Below are 22411 nucleotides of genomic sequence, written 5' to 3'. Positions count from 1 at the left end.
CCATTTGCCTGAAAACACAAATCTGCAGAGATTTTAATATAAATCCTAGATTAATTACTTTCATTTAAATTCCATGTATATTTCAATATGGAGTATCTGAGTGAAGCATCATTTTTTAAGAGATGACAATACTGAATCACAGTTTATCAGAGTGTTTAATAGGCCAGGTCCATGACTCTCATGTCTTAGAGCAAACAATCTTGATATTTTATGTGTACATACAGTTACATTTATGAAAACAATTTAAAAATGCTGTAACACAGACATCTTTTTAGATACAACTTGTAAAAACCTATTCTCATACTTCATATGGCTTTTCTAATCATGTATCCAGCAGAGGAAGTAGTTCAGGGAAGTCTTGAAAAGTACTAGACCTTTCAACAAGACAAGAATAACAACTTACATCAATTGCAGTCACAGATGCATCACAGAAAGTGATTTTTGTCAGAAATTCCAGCATAGCACCAACGTAAGATACCATTTCACAGCACATTTCACAGCCCTACAGATTATCATCAGTGCTCTTTGCTCTCACACTCCTTTAAATGCCATTAATACAGTTATTTAAATTTTCAAAAATTACACATCAAAATAAACTCATGGACGTGGATGGGTTTTCTACATACCTCCATAGAGGTCAGGCTTTCTGCCAGCTCAAACAGACATCATAACATGGATTTACACTACGAAGTGCTTCTTTGAAGTCGTATTGGCTTCTTCAGAAGGACTAGCTTACCGAGTAAATAGCAGCAGAATTCAGGATTCCTTCTGGATACAAGCTCACTGAAGGCAGCCTACCTGCATCTCTGCATCTTTACAGAGCCAGAAGACCATGGGCTTCACCTTCAGAGTTTGTATTGCTTCACCTTTTGAGGAACGAGTTGTCTCCTGACAGTATTTTTGCCTCTTGTCAAATCCATTTACCACTCTCCCGTTTCACCTCCTTCTCTTTTCCATAGCTACCAAAAGTGATCTTGCAGGCAGTGAGAGAAGAAAAAAGAAAGGATGCAAAAATCAGAAGAGGGGGGGAAATGAAAAATGAAAATGGGAGGCTCCTGGGAAAGGAGGTGCAGACAAACTAGGGAGAATATTTTTTTAACTGGGACACTGACAGCCCAGTTAATTTTGTGTAAGGCTTTGTTATTTAAAATGACGAGCATTTTGTTACAATTCAGTACACTTACTTAATGTTGCTTCCACTCTGTTCATTAACAGCTCTCTTCTGGATTACTAATCTACAAGGCCTTCAACCATTGGTTTTGAACAGCTCATCTTCTAGCCTCAGTGCTTGATCATCCTAGAATGCTTAGGTACCTCCCGAGCAGGAAACACCTTCATGTTAATTATATTAAATGTCTGAGCTGGAGCCTGCCAAGCAGTTATGAACACAGCAAACCAGGCACAGACTTTTTGATGAGTAAAAACAATGTGCTCCTATAATGGAATCATTACATGTAAAGAAAAATCCTCAGAAAAAAACTAAAAAAGGCCTTAACTTTGAGGAAGCTGGTTACAACAAACTATTTCTATCTCTGGCACTGATCTGTCGCCACGCCTCTAAAAAAGAAATAAATTTATCTTGTCTCTTAGATTTAACAAACACACAGAGCAGAGGTGGATAATCTCAATGCACATGCACTTCTGCATGAAAACAAGTTTGATTTGTCCACCACAGGCATTAACTTTCAGCCACACCTACTCTTCTGTTTGGGTCAAGTCTATAATTAATGAAAGCTCCCTCTCCATGTGACAAGAAAATTTTTGTATCATCCCCCTTATCTTTGATTAAAGATGCCATCTATAAAAGTGTAAGATTACTATAGTAGTGTTTGAGGCTGATTTAAGAATAAAAACTTGAGAGAGTGAATTTGCTCTTAATAGCCTGCAGCTACAGCATCGCATATTCTCATGTGTACCTGACCTGGTCTGTACTGAGCAGGAGTAGCCTCCATGGTGTTTGCTGAAGGAAGGAATTTTCATTGCAGTAAATGTCATGCTTCAGCTCTTTGTCATCAAGAAATGAATTGTTTCAGTGCAGCACTCAGTGACAAACCACATTGTTCACGTGTGTGCGAATACCATCTAAGGGATTACGACGCTTTACGGGCTCTCAGGGTGCAAGCTGCTGAAAGCTTCACGTTTTAAAATGTCCACGTGACCATTTAAAAACAAACAAAACCGCAAAAGCTCCACATACAAAGTTTTCTGGTGTTCTTTTGGAGCCAAAGGTGTTTGTACCATCCCAGTGTCTCAGTAGGTCAAGTAGCTCACTCTGGCTCTGGGTCTTATGCAAGGCAGTAATTGACAGTTGAGTACAAAAAGTAATTAAGTAAACATCTCGAATCACAAAAAATAATTCTACTACCATTTCAATTGCATTTTAATTTTAAAACAGTTCACACAGTAAACTTTATCCTAAAGCATCATGTGGTACAAATGTATTATGAGCCTTGGACTTTACACATAAAATGCAAGTCGTTCTGAAGCCAGTTCAAAGACTGACTTAAGTAATCTAGGATGTCCTATTTACAATAGCTGACTACAGAGTCATCTGCCTGCAACTCTGTAGTTACCTGCTAAAACCTTCTATTTTAATTTCTGCATTTGCCTACTTTCAACCCTCTGAGGGCTAGAACCAGTTTAACAAGGCATTTATCTCATTTGTGACCCAGATGGGGCAACACATTCACAAGGGACAAGAAATCAGAATCTCCCACAGATAAAGCCTCAGGATCTGGGGGCAAAACATTTTTGATACTCAGTTTGAGACAGCAAAGTATTTTGTCTTGGTGATTTTCAAAGTATAATCTAAACCCTTCCTTTCTTAACCATATTCCCACAGCTAAAGGATCCAGACTCCTTTCCAAAACCCGAAGTAATCTCTGAAAGGGAGCATGAGCAAACAACTGAGGCAATCAACACTCTCTTACTAGAAACAGTTATGCAAGGGAAAGGAAAGAAAGCTGTCGTGTTTCCATTGTATTACATACACAGTGAAACAAGGGACAATTTCAGAATCTTCAGACCCAGTCTCCAAACCCAGACCTTCAAGCATTCTAAAAGCCTCCTCTAAGCTGCTGTGTGGAGTAAATGCACACTTGAAGATGCAGTCAACCTGGCAGCAGACCTTTAGGATTGCAAAGTTTCTTCCTGCAGACCTTGAAATCTCTGTCAAGGGATATTCATTAACCATAATGCAGAACTGTACTTTTTTCTGTCTTCAAATACGATAATACCAACTTCAAAGAAGTCAAGGATCAGGAAGAGGTAACTAAAGATGACAGATAATTCCTAAATATTTGACGTTTGTTTTTGAGATAGATAATCTCATTAGTTTAAATGTTATAAAATAGTAACTTATAGATGTAAAAAAAAAAATGGCATGTTTTTGCAGAAGCATCATAAAGAAATGGACTTCCTGAAAGACCTCAGCTGATCTGTTTCCATCAGAAGGCAGCACTGTAGCCTGGTCCATAAGTCTATTAATTATAAATCTTTAACATAAAGTAAATGAAACACACTATTTTCTATTAATGTTTCCATTAATTAACAGGGAAAAAACCCCAGGAGCTACAGAAACAATAGGACACTGAAGTCTTGCTTTCCCTAAGAAGAACTAGTTGAACATAATTTTAATAACTCAGCCTCTCACTAATTAAAACATGCAATAACATTTTTAGGAACTTCAGAACAACAATGGCTGTACCTGGAAGCAAGACCCCATATCCTTCTCAGGCAATGGTCTATGAGGTAAGTTCAGTTGTTCAAAATAACTTATGCAAGTATTCCCAATAGTCCTCTTCCTTAAGGATGTGTCAGAAGAGTAATGAAAATGGAGGCAACGAACACGACTCAAGCTTTACCAACTCCAGCACAAAAATCTAGAATTAGCAACCTGCATTTTACACACCCATCTCATATGGGTGTGAAAACAAGCTCGTTCATTAAAAGTTTATTTTCTTACCACAAAAGTCTGTATAATGTAAGTATTACCCCAAATTCCTTTTTTATCCTCCCAGTATTGATCAGAACTCACAAAACAGGTTAAAATGAGATGTCAGTCTTCTAACATAAAATTTCCAGCTAAGATGCAGCTGGTAACCAAATGCCTCCCTACGTTGATTTCACACAAAAGAAATTTATAAAAGCAGTTGTGGTGGAGAACAAAAGATGGAAACCCTCTAGAAGATAAATACAAGAAGGGGCAAACCAAACTGCTTTAATGCTATACTCTGCTTTTCTTTTGCTTGATTCTATGTCCTTAGGAATTTTTTTTAGTGCTCTACTAGGCAAATACCCAAAGAGTTGGCCCAAAAGTCAGTTTTGCTATAGAAACTTTGGCAGGCAGTTAGTAAACTATTTCTGTTGAAAAACTCTTTTCATCCCTAGTAAAAAGGCACACCGTTTTCATGAAAGAAAAGCCTCAGTGCCCCCTTGGCTTTGTAAGCCACATGCAGCAGTAGCTCTGCTCTGTACACAGGGACAAGAAAGCAAGAGTTGCCCTTGAATGTCTGGGCAGACTGAACCACGGACTGCAACACCATAAGATGCAAGAGGACTGGAGGGCTTTGTTTTACAGCTAACTTTCTGAACTAGAACTGTCTGTCCTCCTCAACCTCCACCTTCATTATTAAATTGTAATTTGGGCTTGATTAAAGGACAGTAGAGCAGCATAAAAAGAAGGGTGCAAAACTAACCAAAATAAATACATTTGGGACAGATTATTGAGCAGACATATTGAGACTGTTCCAGCATATGAGACATAGAGAAATTAAAGTGGAAGAAGTAAAACACTTCTGAAAGTGTAAGAGATGAAGGAGTGTGAGGACTTCTTCAACAATTAACAGAAGGACTCCTCAACCCATTTTTTAAATCATGTATTTCTTCTTCTTGGAGGAAATTGTCCTAGGGTGACTTTATGATGCTTGTATCCCCAATCATCTACAGAAATGGAAAGAAGTTTCAGGAAAATTTAATTTGTATAAACATTAAAAAATTGTCTGCAGTGATTCAAGCTTTTGCAATTTGTTGTTTGTTGTCACACTTGTTCTATGTAAGTGCCATGTAAAAATTCAAACTCAAGTAATACAATGTAATCAACAGATAAACTGCATTAAAGCCAAAAAAGGTAAAATCTAGTACTATTTGCACTGCAATTACGCTGAGAATCTTTTGAGTCTCACTGTGGTAAGCGCTGTACCATAAACTGGGTACGTCCAGTAAGAGGGAAGGGAGAAGACACAACTACACTGAAACATCTGCAATTATCCTAACAGTTTCAGCTCAGTGGCTGCTTCATCAGATTTACCACCTAGACCCAGCATCTGCCAGGGAAAACTTGTGGCAGGAGATTCCAACACCACATAACAGCTGGTGTGAATACCAAAGCCACTGAGAGAGGACATGAGCATGCTCCTGGGACTCATCCAAGATGGACACAACATCTGCACCTCTATGGTCTTCCAAATCAAGACCATGGGACAATAGTGACAGTCACACAAACTTGGTGGCATTTCTAGTAACCTCCAGGGTAACAGATGTATCAGTGATAACACTTCAATACTACCTCAGTGATGCAGGGCAGCGGGGAATGTCACATTGTGGTAAGAAATGATCAGCAATTTGTTGGACATGGATTTGTCTCCGAATTCATGCTTACATGGATTAAGAAATACAAACAGGGAAGCTCAACCACAAGTGTTCAAAAAGAAAGCCTACAAGAAAGAAAGAAAACTTACACAATTAGAAGTTAAGACAGTGAAATAAGGTTAGATGTGCAAATCTGTATTACATTAAAGCATTAAAAAGACACCACTTAGTTTAGTTTATAAACAAAGTGGGGAAATTTTTTCTCTAATTATGTGATAAAGCATACTGGGCAAAAACAGCCTTTCCTGTCTTTCCTAGGCAATATTATTAAGCTCTGAAGTCTAGGACTTATTTTTCCTTGCTCTAAGCTTACTAACTACAAACATTTAATTTGTAAAAATTATCCAGGACTTTTCTAAAACTAAGCTGCAGCTCTAACACCATGTGCACCCCAGGCAGTTTATTTTAAGAGCTTTCAAAATACAATGCAATTTTTAAGTTCCTTAAAAAAAATCAGCCTTACACTTCCTTTATTAATTTGTCAATTCCTACATTAGAGATCCTGTATGGGTTTTTAAGATGTATAAAACAATACTGTTCATCAGCTTTATATAACAAAATATTCATTTTCTTGGCAACTTGGATTATTTCATAGTGACTTTTCTCATCTTACATGTCAAAGCTGGTTTTTTCTTTCCTCTGTCTTACAGATTATGTACATGCATAAAACTCACCACACGTTTAACTATCAAGGCTCTTCCACCAATTTTTCCAGCCACAAAGCAATACAACAAATATTTCAGTGAATTACAAATTATTAACTATGAATAAGCAACTAAGGGTATGTACTGGGTCTGGCTGGAATGGAGTTAATTTTCTTCACAGCATCTCATATGGTGTTCTATTTTATATTAAAAAAAAAAAAAAATGGCGCTTGTACAGGACCAAGGCTTTATCAATTTCTCATACATTCTCTCCAGCAAGTGGGCTGGAAGGGAACAGCTGACTCAAACTGATCAAAGGGATGGATATTCCACAGCATGTAACATCATGCTCAGCAATAAAACCTCTGTTTTTGTGATGAGGGATGTTTTTCCAAAGTAGCTGCTGCTCAGACACTAGCTGGGCACTGGTCTGCTGGTGGAAGTATTGAGGGACTGTGCATCAGTTGGGATCGGATCTCTTCTCCTTTGCTTATTAAGATACCCTTATCTCGATCCACAATTTTTCCAGTTCTCTGGTCTTACTTTACTATGTCATCATGTTGGACTATTTATTTGACTTACAGCAAAAAAATGTTTTAATTCAATCCTGTGTGACTGTTCTAAACAGAAAAAAAAAAAAAAAAAGTTACCAGAGTTTACTGGCCATAAGCACGCTCCAGTAGAAGCATACATACTTAATGAGCTTTTTGTAGCAGCACCTATGTATTTAATATTCTTCATATGTAGCTTAATACTCTGTGCATTGAGGTCATAAAGGACAAAACACACCCAAAATTTCCGTTTTCTCATGAGCATGTGATCCCAGTCTGCCATATGTATATAACAAGTGGTTGCAGAGGCTGCCTATGCACCACATATCTTCAGCAAAGCTAAATAACACATTAAAAAATTTCCATTCTTCTATTTGTGGTTGTCCACAGGCACACACATGAATAATAACAAAGGAATAATCAGTTAACTCAGAAACAGGAAGGGAAAGGAAGACTTCAAGGAGTGTGTTGTTGAATATACCATCCAATTTGGGTGCCCTCAGAAAATGTGTAGTATTTCATGAATGTGGACCTGTAAAACTGTCCTTTGGACCTCTTAAATAAGATAAATACAGTTTCTGACCATGCTAGAGGTTCTACTCCCCCAGCACCCTGGGTCAGTTCAGCAAATCCATCACCCAGAGGACACTTGTTTATAGGCACAAGGCTTGCCCCCAACGCTGTCTGCTGGACTACCAACAATACTGACAGGCTGTTTGATGTGGTGGCATGGTGCCAGTCCATCACATCTTAGACCTTAACTCTCTGAAATCTTCTGTGGAGTGCTCACCTATAATAATTAATCTTGAAGGATGAACTGGAAACAGGATCTCCAACACCTGTGAACTCAATTACTGTCCTCCAAACATTTTCTTGCCATGAGGACTGCTCCTGGGTACATGTGGGACTGAAGAGTCTCTAACTGGGCCACCCTGTCCCCCCAAAAATGCCTTGCACCTCTAGACCATCTCAGAAACCATCTTTTCCTTCCAAGACCAACTCATATTGCCAAAGACTGAGAATATTTACATCCATCACATCCTCCTAAATTCCTGCAAATGGTGAGGAGTCATAGAGAAAGGCAACACCCTTCCTCTGCACAGAGGTAACTTTGGGGCCAAAGGCAGCAGGGTCATGACAGGAACTGAATGGCATCAGCAACACCATTTCAAATCCTGGAGCATTAGTCAGTGTTGCCTGCTGCTCACATACCCTGACATACCCTGGCTTCTCTGACAAATATAACCTGGCATCCTGGCTTGTGCCAGCAAGGGCACTGGACACCACAGTGATAATAAGGATTACATAACAAGATACCACAGGGAGGGTAAGAATTGTGCCAAAATTGTTTCCTTATTGTCCCATGATTGTGATTCGACCCTGGGAGAGATGCAGAAGGCACTGGCAATGCCACAGCACCTGTTCTTCCCCATGGCACTTTGGAAGCAGGTCACCAACATTCAAAGCTGAATGAGCACCAGTGGAAAATATGCCTGTTCGCCAGTTTGGGAGGTGCTCACTACTCCTCCAGATGCCCCCAATGACTGCCTTGTTTGTTCGTGTGTTCTTCTTCAGCTTTGTGAACTCAGCGACAAAGGACCTAAACCAATGAACCCCAGCTTTTTAAAAGTATTGGAAACTGAAGTTAAAAACTCGACAAAAACAAGAAACTTGCACTCGGGCTAAGGAGTCTTTGAAACATGGGAAGAAGTCTGTCCCTTTGTTCCTCTGACAGGAAGCACAAATGGCAGCAGCAAATCTGTGGATGGTTGTGGATATTGCTAGATTAGAACAGCCTCATGTTTCAGCACAGGAACCACACACGCATGCATCCCTGAACACAAATGAGGACCACTTCTTAAAAGCAAAACAGACTATTTAGAATACACATGCAGAGAAAAAGGTTCTGCCAAACCTTTTTTCTGAGGAGCTGTTATGGTAGTAATTTCTCTATTTTTGACCAAGCTCTAACACCTCCTGTATAAACCTGACACTAAAGTTCAGAAGATGGCATGCTCAAAAGACTCTCCAATTTTTGTATTCACAGGCTAAAATTACAAGGAAAAGAGAGGCAAGTGAGGGCAACCCAGGGAAAACATAAAAAATGCTAAATCAAGTATTTCTGTCCACATTTCTGTATCTGGTTAGAAACTATTTATTTTCACGACCTTAACTGTCAACAGCCTTTAATTCACAGCTGTTTCCCCTGACACTCTTCATGTGACTACAGAGGTAAAGGTAACTGCATGTGCTCTTCCCACAAACTGAGTAAGAGTCTGCTTGGAAGAGGAGTTCAGAAGTCTTTTCACGAGTAAAAATGAATCGAACACTAGATGGACTATTACACACACTGAGGGGAAAACAAACAAACAAACAAAAACAAACAAACAAACAAAAACACCAAAAAAACCACCAACACCAATTAGCAAAATCTACCCTCACCAATTAGCAAAATCTACCCTTGGAGAAGCACCCTGATTTCTTTTGAATGCAAAAAAAGGAAGCACGTGTATCTTACACACATCATGGCCTGCTGCTGCCAACACCTGGCTGCTCACACTTGCTTCATTAGATGACACAAACACTTACTTTGTCATCAGCTGCAAAATTTATTTCTAATCATCTGCACATGTAATGGACATCCCGGTAGTAAGAAAACTCAGTAAATCAAAATGCACATGTTAGAATGAAAACAGTTATTATGTCTTGTATATAAAATTCATTTATATTTTTAAAATTTGTATCAAATCTACTCTACACACCTATGCTGCAATATAGCCTGTATATCAGCGAGTTCTCTGGATGTAAATAAAAATATATTTCAGAACTATGAGAGAAACAGATCAGATGGTGGATAGTCTGGGGAATATTGTGCCTAGAAAAAGAACTGAGGGAATGGCATATTGGAAAAAACTAAGTAGTAATGAGAGAGAAACCCTTCTGTTGTGGTTGCAGAGTCTGGACCACGAAATTAATGGTAAACTCTTGTCAACTCCTACTTCATGTGAAACAAAGTCAGAACCGATACATCTCACTGTGGGAGGAAATGAACACATAATAGCACAGTCCTTTGGCAGCTGTCCCACGGTAATGACAGGAGAGCTCCACTTTGACTGGAAAAGCCTACCCAGTCCAATACTGGGTGAGAAAGAACTGCATGGAACGTAATAAAGAACAGTGGGAATAGATGATTTCTGATTTCTGGAGTTTGACAAACCTTAACCAAATAGCAAAATGTGGAGTCCTTAGAGCATAAAGGACTTGCTTTAAGCTGGATGCAGGAGAAGCACCACTACAGGAAACAAGCAGGGAGGGGGAAAGCACTGTTTAGAAGAATTACACAAGGAAATATGCCAAAGGTTGTCAAGTAACTCAGATCTAACTTAGAAGAGATTAGACATGTCCAAACAGGTATACAGATCTTTTTTTTTTCTTTTACAACCAAGCAAAGCCAAGCAAAACTAGACTGTAGAGTATGGCAAGTTAGTCACAACAGCAGGGACATTAAGGAATCACCCTGATCATGCTTAGCAAAATAATTTAAAAAAAATTAAAACAATTCCAAAGAAAACAAGTGACAAATAAACCTTTGAAGGCAAATCAGATAAAATAAACAGGTATCCAACAGTGAGAAGTGATTAAAGTACCTTTCCAACAGTAATTAAATATCTCTTGTGGCCTAACTGTATTTTGTACTTTTAGAAGAAACTTGACAGAATATTAAAACATAAATACTCATCACAAAAATCTTGATTACATCAGGCAACACTACAGTGTCATCAAAAATACTCTGCTCAATATTTGAACTTGTTAGAGCACATGTAGACACAGAAATTGAGAATTTAAAGTTGCCAAGTTTTTGTTGGACACTTCCTGTTCAGTTCCTCCCCAGCTGCCAAAGCAAGCACCCCTGGAACATGCAATCCTCCCTCGAATACCTCCGGGTGAGCCCTGAACTATTATTACTGCCTCCAATGCTGCCCCACTGGTTTGGCAGCTAGTGGGACATTCTTCCAGCGCCAGCAGCTCCTGCCAGGCTCACCCACTGCTGCTGAGCACTGTACTCTGCAGTGGGGAGAAAAGAGATACAAGCCCATTAAACCTAGGTTCATTTATGATGTGGAGGATTCATGAAAATACTCAGGACTAAAGCACTACGTTGTTTCACAATGTTTATACTTCAGGTCACTTTTTGATGGTGTTTTTGTATTAAAGTCTCACTACCACACAGTGGTTAGTACTTAATCGGGGGGGGGGGGGAAGGGGACTTTTCACATAACAAAACATACTGGTTTATCATCTGACTAGATTTACTTCTGATGAAAACTTACATTATGAAGTATATGCTGATTTTTTAATACTTTATTTCTTTGTAGGATACTCCTAGCACCCTGGCACACATGTGTAAGTTTTATGGCATTTCTTTTAAACTTCAGTTTATAAAAATTAAGGCATCTTCGAAACCATCCTTTGATCCAACAACGATACGTTTGCACTAACAAATAGTTCTTGAAAGTCAAGACGAGAAGTTCATTATCTTAACAGAAAAAGCTACATTTAGGCCTCGGAATTTTTTATGTTAATTTTTATTTTTTTGTTTGGTTTATTAGCTATAATGAACCAGTAGACAGTACTCTACTGTTGTAACTCTACTCATTTTTTGTCCTTCTGTATTGAATTACAGTGAAAACTTGAGGTCTCTCCCACAGAATCTAACTTACCTATGAATTTAATTCATATGGAACACTGAAAACCCTGTGTTGAAATGGTTAGCTCCACCTTAACTCAAAGGCTATAGAGTAAAGTTTTCTACTCGTCCCAAGAGAGGGAGATATCATCTAGATCTCATTGAAGAACTGGTTAGTTCAATTACCAGTCGCTCCAAGCCACAGATCCGTGGCCTAAGATAGTGCCAACAATAAGACAGACTCATATGAGTAATAGTTCAGCTCTGGCTGCCTTTGGATTTCTACTCTTCCATCAGAGAGGACAGAAACCTCCATAATTCAGGTTTGCTAGAACTTTAAATACAAGCATTTTCCTGAAAACATCAGGAGGTTTCACCCCAAATACAGAAGAGCCCAGGCTATACTCCATTTCTGACAGGAAATGTGACAGGAATGGGCATTGAGCTGTTCATCAGGAACCAGGGAGTCCATTTCATGTGAGCACACTTATTACCCGCAGGACTGTCACTTATACTGTATTTAAAATACTCCCCTGTGGAATGTCCATAGGCCTCTCAGCCTCCTTTTTAACTCTTCACCTCATACACACCCATTAAATTACACAAGGACAAAGAAGCCTGATAAGTTCCACTCTGAAATTGCAAATTATATGTACTCATTCAGAGCTTTTGAAAGATGCCAACTTTATTTTGGTCTTTTGTGCTGTTATTTACCATTTGCATAGTCAAAATCAGACTCCATTATTCTAGACATTTGATAAACACACAACCCAAGCCACCACAGCCTGGGAGAGATTACTCAGTAAACTAACAACACAGACTAAAGGTGTGAGAAAAAGATTTCTTACTGCCTAAACTGAAAACAGACAAGGGTACCTCCCATTGAATAAGTGAAGGAATCCAGCCACAAGTCAGAAGAATCCCACAAAGTTAACTCAGAATACATCTACAAGGTGGGGTGAGGTAGATGTCTGTGCTCAATGTGCCCAAGTCCAGATCAGCCAGGTAAAAAGCAGCTGTAGTTTACAAGCCAGGTCACTGTGTTAGCAGGGTGCTGTGTCTGCACATTCATCCTCCCAGGCTGACTATGTGAGCTTATTCTCAGTGCTGTGAACACCAATCCATCAGCCCAATCAATCAATCTGCCTCTGCAGAAGTAGACTGTATTAAGCTGTTTCTGTTAAAGGTGGACAAACCCAGCTACATTGCTTCCAAACAGAAGGTACCTTGCTCCCAGACAACTTCTAACCCAGGGAAGTGAGACCTCACTTGCAGCGCTGCATCCAGCTCTGGGGTCCCCACCACAGGAAGGACATGGACATGTTGGAGCAAGTCCAGAGGAGGGACACCAAGTTGATAAGGGGGACAGATCACGCCTCCTCTGAAAGAACTGGGATCGTTTAGCCCGGAAAAAAGGCAGCTTCAGGGTGACCTAACTGCACCTGCCAGACTCAACAATTTTTCCTCTTCACCAAGTGCACAAACCTTCAAAGAGAAGGAACATAACCTTTTCATTTCCAATAGAGAGAACATAAGATCAATATCTTATCACTTCCATCCCTATTTTCTCCCCTACTCCTTCAGTTTTTGCACATAGCTGAGGGAGGTCACAAAGATGCTTCAGCAGGGGACAACAGGGAAGCTCCGGCATGTATCTACAGATGTCCTCCTCATACCACAGAGAATGAATTATTTGTACTTTTTATATACTCTAAAACAGTACAACTATAGGTGAATCATCAAAACACTCTTCTTGAAGATGGAGATGGCAGTATAATGGTATGGAATCTTATTAATAATCATATGGTTTTATTTTATGCCAAATGTGTTTATACTGTACCAAAATCCTAAATACATATTTTGTCACAAGGATTACTGGTTACCCACTGAATAATCTGTAATTGGCACAGGACTACCAGCCAAGGATAGGAAAATGTGTCAGGACTGCTAATCACATAGCACCTCCCTAGCTGTTATGGAATGTCCACCATGAAATCCCACTGGTGGTTTCCAAGGAATTAAAATTATGGAAACCAAATCAAACAGACCAGTAAAACCTTCTGAAAGTCAAAGAATAAGAAACCATAGGCACTCCCCCAGAAATTCACAGTTCACAGTGACACTTGGAATTACCTTGCACTTCTCAGTGCCAAGTCTCTGCAGGCTCTTAGTCTTCATATTATTCTACCATCAAACATTATCAGCAGCACACTTTTGTGACAGTGGGGACTACCTGTACATCTCCTGTATGTGAAAAGTGTACAAAATTATGTGAGTACAGAGAAGGGCCATCAAGATGCTTATATGCTGGGATATGAGGCACAAGAAACACCTGCAAGAGGAGAAACTGGCGGCTTAACAGGAGCCAATCTCTCCTTGGAGGTGCACAGGGAAGGACTGAGAGGTGAGGGGTACAAGTTGCATCATGAGAAATTCTGCTAGCCTTCTGCCAGGAAAAGACAAAAAACCTCCTCATTTCTTAAAAAGCAGTCTCTCCTCACAAGTGCACCGAATTTAGAAGTTCTCTCCCATTTTCCTAGCATTAATTAGAATTCATCTACGTGACACTCAGTAAGCCCTGAGAGACTGCATTGTAGCACCTGCTCCTGGCCATAAAGAAGGGACAAACGGAAAATTATGGTTTCCACTAGGCCATGCAACTTCAATGTTTTCTGCTCAGATGTTTATAGTCTGTGAACTTGGGCACTGATCTTTCTGGACTGGAATGGCATCAGACAGTATTCCTGACCTTGAGCCTTGCCTCAACAGCAGCACTACAGATGCGGCACCATCAACAGTTCAAACTTCTCTGGAGACATTAAAAAAAGTAGCTTACAAAGAAGAAAGACCAACTATAAAAAAACTGGTTAAAGGATGCACAGGGGCCCCTCTGTCTGCCTGTATTTCTAAGAGTACTTATGGAGTGATTAAACTGTTCAAGGAGCACTGCAATAAGATATTCTTACTAAAATTTTTATATTTTCTTTTGTCAAAATGTCAGAAACCGTGAAATATGTAAAAACCTTCTTAAGAAATGTTTTTGTACTATTTGATCTTTGCATACTTTCAAGTCTAATCAACAAGAAAGGAGATTTAATTTGAAACAGAGAGCAGCCCACAAGCTCTAAGTCATGTCCAGGTGTTAGAAAGACAAATTACTGGTTGGTGCAATTGTCTTGTTAAGCTTTAGGGCCTGACAGGTTTCAGTGATCCCACACCTAGAGGGAGGTCAACAAAGCTGGGAAGAAGGATATACCACTGGCAGCAGACACAAAGAATGTGCAATTTATGGGCCACAAGGACATTGGGCAGAATCCCCAAGATAAGGAAGAAACTAAGAAACCTTGCCCAGAACCTGTGCTGAGTCAGCTCTGACTGGGTAAAAGGCAATTCTGCAGGGGGAGATCCCGACCACCAACTCACAGATCATTGACCCAAAACCCGTCACCCAAAAGAAGAGAAACACCGTGGGACTGATGAGCATGAGAAGTGAGCAAAACATTAACCAATAGAAGACAGAACGCCAATTAATACAAGAACTATGAAACTTGCAGCCAATTAATTAAGGCTTCTGTTTGCTAAAATGTATAGTGAAATGTTTTCGTAGTGCTGGCTTTGTGGGTTTGACATCTAGCACCCCTTTCTGCACAGAACTGTAAATAAATCAAATACTCTGACTACGTGTCTGGATTGGCCCCTTGCATGCAGAGTAAAAGAACCTATTTTGGGACAATAAAAATAGTAGTTGTGCTTCTGGCATTGGGCTCTACCTGAAACTCAGGATTTGGGGAATTCTGCAAACAAGTCTGTTTTACGAATTTTCGTAACTCAGGGCATTTTAAAATTTTTGTTTGGTTGACTTTATAACTGTAAATTCTAAATGAATAAGGATTCAGGCAGCAAAAAGAAATTTTATCCAACTAATACATTTTAAAAAATTTTATTTCATAATTTCCAAGTACAGTTCCAGAATAATACAGAAGATTGTATCTTATTTTCTTTAAATAAATACTACGGGGGTTTTGGTCAGAGAGCACTAAAGGAGGCCAATCTCTTATACTGATCAGTCTTTGCCTATCTTCCCCTTCTTGTCTCGAGGGAGCACTGAATGATGAAATATTTAATGACAGATTGTGTGAGCTCACAGAATGTGGCTGCATGAACAAACACATATGTGAAGATAAGAAGTACAGAGGAAAGTTTGCTGGTGTGACAAACACAAGAATTGTATATACAAAGACACACCACTATCAGATACATTACCCACATGCAAACCACTGATGACTTCTATCTGTTTTGAAGGCTGAAGAAAGGAGTTGCCCTTTTTTTTTTTTTTTTTTCCCCTTGCACAGGAACCTCTGATGACAGAACAGGTCTTCAGGTTTTTATTCTATTTTTAAATGCAAGGTGCTAGAGGAAGAACCGCCTAGTATTAACAGTTCCCCATCTTTCCTATCACAGCATTATATTTCCAGCAGAATTTAACTTTCCTAAGCATTACTATTTTGGCCATAGGTGTAGTAGTGTTCTCTCCCTTTCTCCTGCTTCCCCTGTTCTCTTACTCAAGCCATCTGGGAAAGGTTTGTTTCCCATGCTTTCCCCAGACATCCCAAGAAAATGCAGAAGGGATCAATCCCAGTTCACTAGAGAAACTTGGAAAGTCTTAACCACAATGAAATGAATAACAGAATACACTGACTAACAGAAATTATGCAAAAACGATTCTCTCAAACCAGACTGCTTGTGAATAAAGAAGGTGCCTTAAAGCTGCACATGAAAAACCAGAACATGGGTTTTGAAGCTCACAAACTTTGACTTTGCACCACAGCATCTCCTACATGGAAGCATCAGCCGATGGACTCCCTCATATTGGGTAACATTGATGTAATTCAGACGCCCAAATTTAGATGTTGGAGATGTCACCTTCAGGCAGCTTTTAAAGTCAACGAGAAAAAACTTGCATTTCTAAGATGCAATTCATTTAGCCTGCTTTAGACACTCACCTTCAAGTGAGATGCATTGCACAGCAGACATGACTATTTTCCCTCCTTGATTATAAAGTGAAGAACTATTTCAGATGCAGATATCTGAAATTAGAGGATACGGATGTCATCTTGTATATGAAGTAAATGAAACGAATTGTATTGACATACTAATTTCCATCTACAAATGTCCTGCCTCCTCCCTGAGGTCACCACAGGTACAATAAAGTACCACTCTTCTCTTCGTTCCACGCAAGCAGGAACTCACTAGAGTGTGCAGCATAAACTGCATGATGTAAGTCTTGAGAGGATGGAGAGGGAGGGAAAGACGGGACTGAGTTGTAGGTGCAAGGACCAAAACACGGAGAAAAGGAAGAGACAAGAGATAGATGTGTTGAGAAAGAGTAGAGACTGAAAACTGCTGTTTTCTCATTCAGACAAGTGGTGCTCACTGAACTGGCATGTACTCAGTGTTTAACATTGTTTTTAGCACTCCATACATTACTACGTGCCAACTGTACGTACCTTTCAAAACACTGCATTCAGTAAGAACTTTTTGATTGTGCACCTTCCTGGGTGGTTTTTACAGTGGTGTTTTATAATAGTAATTTCCCAAATAGCAACATTTTTATTTGTTGCTATTTCCAAGTGTGGATCTGACACACTAAAACCAGAGGTGCCAAGACTGGCACCTAGTTCAAGTAGGATAGAACCTGCTTTTTCACAGCAGTCCTTGTATTAACAGGCATTTAAATATCCAGTACAGAACTCTTATCACCTGAATGGAACTCAGCACTACAATGGATCAGATTCACCTGGATACAGTAAGGTATATCATCTCTTCAAATAAACATTCAACAAAGCCAGAAGCACCCAAAAAAATAAGGAAAAAATCCTTCACTGTGAATGGCATGAAGGATTTTTTTTCTAATTTAAGGATTTTTTTCTAATTTTTAAGGATTTTTTTCCTAATTTAAGTGAAAAAGTAAGAACAGAGAAAGTCAGCAATTCTTGTGCACCACTGAAGTTAGGAATGAGGTGTCATTCTTCTCTACCAGGATCTACCTTTCATACCCTTCATATCCAAGCAGGCTGACCAGGAAGGCACCAGCAGTCTTACTGGTTCATATTTTTCAGACTGTCATTTGATTTTGAAAAGGACAAAATGAAAAAGAGTGTTCTTCACCCTGGTGTTTACACAGCCACCAAACCCATGAAATCAGCAACACAGAAGCAGCAGCTCATGTTAAAACACATGCAGGAGAGACAAACTACCACTTTTGTGGCATAGATGTCATTATATTTTCACAGGACAGTATTTTTCACTTCTTAAAAATGCAAAAAGAGCAAATGAATGTTTTAACATGTCATTCCTTTTATTTTAGTATCTTTCTAGAATTTTTTTTTCTACGGACCAATTTCCTCATTAGGTAACAGTAGAGAAAAAAACTCAGAAAACAAAATTCTGCTTTTAATTCTTTGATCATGATATCTTAAATAATCTTCACTCCTCTACATAAAAAAAATTTAAATACTAAGTCTTATTCCTAATGTGTTATGCTTACATTACAGATTACCAAGAATTATACATCAAACCGAATTACCCTTTTCCATTTCCACCTTCCACTAAGTGCAACTAGGAACACTTGCAGAAATCCATATTCAATCTTATAAAAGAGTATAGGTGAATGTTTCCTTCTTTTTTCAACCAGACAACGCATAAATGTGAAGCTACCCATGGAAAGGACACTGAATTGAGGGTAAAGTCTGAACCTTTGATTTGTAAAGTACAAGCTCTACAAAACAGCAAACTCTGTAACAGTTTTCTACATTTTATTCTTGTCAATCAATTGAGCTACTAATGGTCTGTGTTATTACACACCTTGTTTTTCACAGGATGAAGCTTTTGTTCTTCATATTTTTTCCAAAATGTGATGTTACACGTGGGCTGTGAAGCACAGCCCCTTCACCTCTTCACAGAAGAGAAGTCACAGACGAGTAATTTAGAGGAAGAACATGGAAGCAGGGAAGAGATACAAGAGCTTGGTCTCACTGACACCTTCTCCACTAAAAATATGTTTCTTCACATTCAACATCTCTCGTGGATGTGCATGTTCCTACCCATGATAAGGTATAATTCCACAGTCTGACCTTCCTTGGATGCAGCCTAATGCTGTTTCCCTATCCTTATTTTTATGCTATTATTGAATTCTCAATAATTTTTATTTCCTTGCCAAATCACTGTAGAATAACAGTCACACAGGTTTCTTTGCCTTCACATACTTAGCACGTTGATGAAGTTGAGCTGAATTCATTTAATCAGGGGAGAGGAAAGTAATAAAAACGAAGGGTGTTGCTGGTGGTAGTGTTTCTAACATGCTCAATATCAAATATCTGCTTCTTGAAACTGAGGAAGTAATAAGCAGCAAAAATAGTCTCCTTTTTCATGGTGATTACACTGACACATCTTGAGCAAGAATCTAGCTACTGTCATTTATATGGTAGCCAACTCATAACTGGACCAAGTAACTTGTCTGGTCTTGACCATCTAATACAAAAAGCTCCAGATTCATAGGGTAGCATACATTTTGAGAACCACTGCTAAACAAACACACCTCAAAGATAAACAGGGTTTTTGGTCCTCCTGCAGCCAACTTCCTGCTACAAAGTTCAATTCCAAGCCATCCTCTTAATTTTTCAAGTTGCCTTTGGGTGGAGATCATTCAGTGTCCAAACCATGACAGCTGTATAAGGACTTGACCTCCAAGGGACCAAGTAAAAATTCGTTTCATAATACGATGTGGTTACATACAGCATGGTGACAACTGTAATTCTTTTTCTTCTTCAACTGTATTTTTTTTTTTTGGTGGAAAAAGTAATTAGAAGAGTTCATCTGGCTGCCCTGACACCCATGAATGCAGACAGTAAAACATAAATTTCACAGAGACAGGAGAATGCACACTTGTAACTTCAAGTTTAAAGGAGCTGGGATGCTTTTTTGGCTTTTATTATAAGATTTTTTTTTTTATGCCATGCTGGTTACTGCTCTTCCAGATAAATAACTAACAGCAAGAAGAAGTATTGGCTACCTGGAAAATAACATAAGACAAGCAAAACAGCCACTGATGAGATAATTTTTAAACTGGAGTACCATACAAGTCAGTGTCTTCAAACTGACAGCTGTCATGCTTGGCACGTGCCAAACCATAGCTAAAACCATGGCCACTAATTAGGCATCTCATATCTTCAGAGTCATCCCTATTAACAGGACGCTCTATCTGTCCTGTACAGTATTCTTGAGAACAAGCATTACAGCTTAGCATGCATAAAATAAAAATAAAACACTTCAAACCATGTCTTTTGAGAAGTGCTATCCTAATCTTCAATGTATTTTAAAAAATGCATTTAGTGTTTCTGGCTTTATACTAAAAGCTTATTTAATTCCATTTTTTTTTTCTAAGACAAGGGTAGTAGAAAGCTACACAAACAAGAGAAGTTTGTGGTCCCTGAAGATGACCAACTGCAGCTAAAGATGTTGACAAACGTGTATTTTCATGTGCTGAAGCACAAACCCAGCCTGTCATCAATAGCAGAAGGATTGGTTCCCTGACCAAAACCCAAAATCCCCAGTGTTTTGTAACAGGAGTTACAGCCCTGTCCTTTCAAGAGACTTGCAATTATTAGATTTCCCTTTTAATTTATGCACAGAGCTTGAAAACAAATTTATGCAGTAAAAACATCCTGGTATCTGGAAGAAAAAGGAACCCACACCTAGATTAAAGACTTTATGCCACCATTCATTTGCCCACATCTAGATATTCTATTCAGTTTTGCGCCCCTCAATACAAAACACACTAATAAAAGAGCACAGGGCCCCAAGATACTGAGAGGCTGGAGATCTTGAGTGGCTGGGGAAGTAGGTTCAGCCCAGGGAAGAGACAACCACAGACAAAACCCATCACCTGCCTGCCACTTTGCATGAGAGGGTCACCAAGAGCCAAGGGGCCCTTCATCAGAGCATGGCAGGTGCAGCACAAACTATGAACTGAAATATGTTCCAGCCTTCTACCAGAAGAAACTATTTCACACAAGGCAATAGTAACACAGCTTGGCCAAAGTTGTTGTGCAGTCTCTCTTCTTTGAAGATTTCAAAATTCCACTGGACACAGTCCTGAGCAACTGAGATCTAAACCCAGAGCCAGCCTTGTTTGGGGCTCCCTTCCACCCTGAGCTACACTGCAATCCCCTCCTGTTTTATCTGGCCTCTGGAACGCAAAAGAGGGATCTGCTCCTGTTTGAGGTCACCTGCAGCATTGCCTTGAGCTTGGCCATTCAGTAATTTCCTGGTTTAAAAGTTCTGAAAAGGAGACTTCATTTTCTCTTTCCTAAAAATATGTAAACATAAGGGGTTTTTTCCTTTTATAGAACAGGTTGGTGTTTAAAGTCTTCAATAATACATTTCAATACCAAATACAAACATCATTAGACTCTAGTTCAGTCAAGTTCTAACATCTACATGATGTCTACTTCTCAGCAAGTACTAACATTTTCATATAGAACCACGTTCTGAAACTTAAGATTTCTCAGTTTCAACCAAACATCTGCAAACATCTGAGAGATCAAGAGCTTACAATTTTTTTTTTTTTTTTTTTTTTTGTAATAATGTAGCCAGCACTGACAGCCTCTCACTACCCGGCTTGTGATGTCCAGAATTGAGCAGTATTAACCAAACCCTTTCCTGCTTTCCTGACGTAGCCTCAAGTCCATCGGATGCTACTGTGACTTGACCTTCACGTCAGAGGTTTTACTGCTCGGCAACCCCACGGTCTCACTGAGGTTCCTCGTGCTGTGGCCACAGGCTCCCAACAGCCCCCGGGGAATACCTGTGTCCCCAAGAAGGCAGCATGCACTAAATAGTTATTACTCATGGGAGACTTGGAACCACACTGGGGAGCAACAGGTATGGGGAGCACCGCAGCAGTGTTATCAAGCCCTTCTGTCTCATCTTTCTCCTCTACTACGTCCAGAAAAAGCGAGCACAGAACAAGTCCACCGCTTCAAGAGAGTAAACGCCACTCGCACACGCCGGCCGCCCTCAGGAGGCTGGTTTGGGCCGGGAAGCCTCCCCCTGCTCCGGGCACAGACTGTTACTTATTCACACGGGCGCTGGTGTTTGTCAACACGGCTCGGGCGCCGCTCCGCCAGCAGGCTGGGGCGAACGCGGGACGGGAAGGCGGCTGCGGGATCCGCTCTTCCCTCCTGGACACAAACCCCCCGGTCTCCAGCCCGCCGGTGCCCCCCGCCGCCCGCCCGGGTGTCGCGCTTACCGCGGGGCCGGGGACTCGAGGGGCGAGGCGGGCGGCGGGGTCCAGGCGGGCGCGGCACCGCCGCCCTCCCGGGGATGCTGCTCCTTCTTCTTCGGGCGCCAGTGGGGGAACGCGGGGCGCCGCTTGGGCGCGGCGGCGGCGGAGGGGCGGCGGCGGGGGGCGGCGGCCGCCCCCTCGGGCTCCGAGTCCTCCGACTCGCTGCGGCCGAAGAGGCGCTGGAAGCGGCCGCGCCGCGCCATGCCGGGCTCCGCGGGGCCGTGCGCGGCCGCGGGGATCTCCCGCCGGCAGCCGCGGCGGCAGCGGGGGGAGCGCGGCGCTCTCGGGCTCTCCCCGGGCATGGACGGGGCGGCGGTGGCAGCCGCCCGCCCCGGTGTATGCGTTTAATAAGGCGATTCCCTCCCTCCGTCCCTCCCTGCCCACCGCCGGACGCGTCGGTCCCTCCCCGCGGAGACAGCCGCGCCGCGCCGCGGCAGGCGGGCTCCCCGCCGCTCCACAGGAAGGGAGCGGCCCACGTGTGATCCGTGCCCAGGGTGCGCATTAGGGGCCATTATCTTGTTGTTGTTTTCTGCTA

The 22411-nt window shown here is 40.7% G+C and overlaps 1 protein-coding gene across 1 annotated transcript in view; it reads right to left on the bottom strand.

The window, feature by feature from the left end:
- CRYBG1 (crystallin beta-gamma domain containing 1) overlaps positions 1-22178 on the bottom strand; it is a 97198-nt gene extending 75020 nt beyond the window's left edge. The window contains exon 1 of the mRNA XM_066315204.1: positions 21841-22178. Coding sequence (XP_066171301.1) covers positions 21841-22178 — 338 coding nt within the window. The remainder of the gene's footprint in view (positions 1-21840) is intronic.
- Between the last annotated feature and the right edge of the window lie 233 nt (positions 22179-22411).

This window comes from Sylvia atricapilla, chromosome 3 (genome assembly GCF_009819655.1).
Source record: "Sylvia atricapilla isolate bSylAtr1 chromosome 3, bSylAtr1.pri, whole genome shotgun sequence".
NCBI classification, from domain to species: Eukaryota; Metazoa; Chordata; class Aves; order Passeriformes; family Sylviidae; genus Sylvia; species Sylvia atricapilla.
Note: the sequence above shows the minus strand (reverse complement) of the source record. Positions and strands in the feature narration are given on the sequence as shown.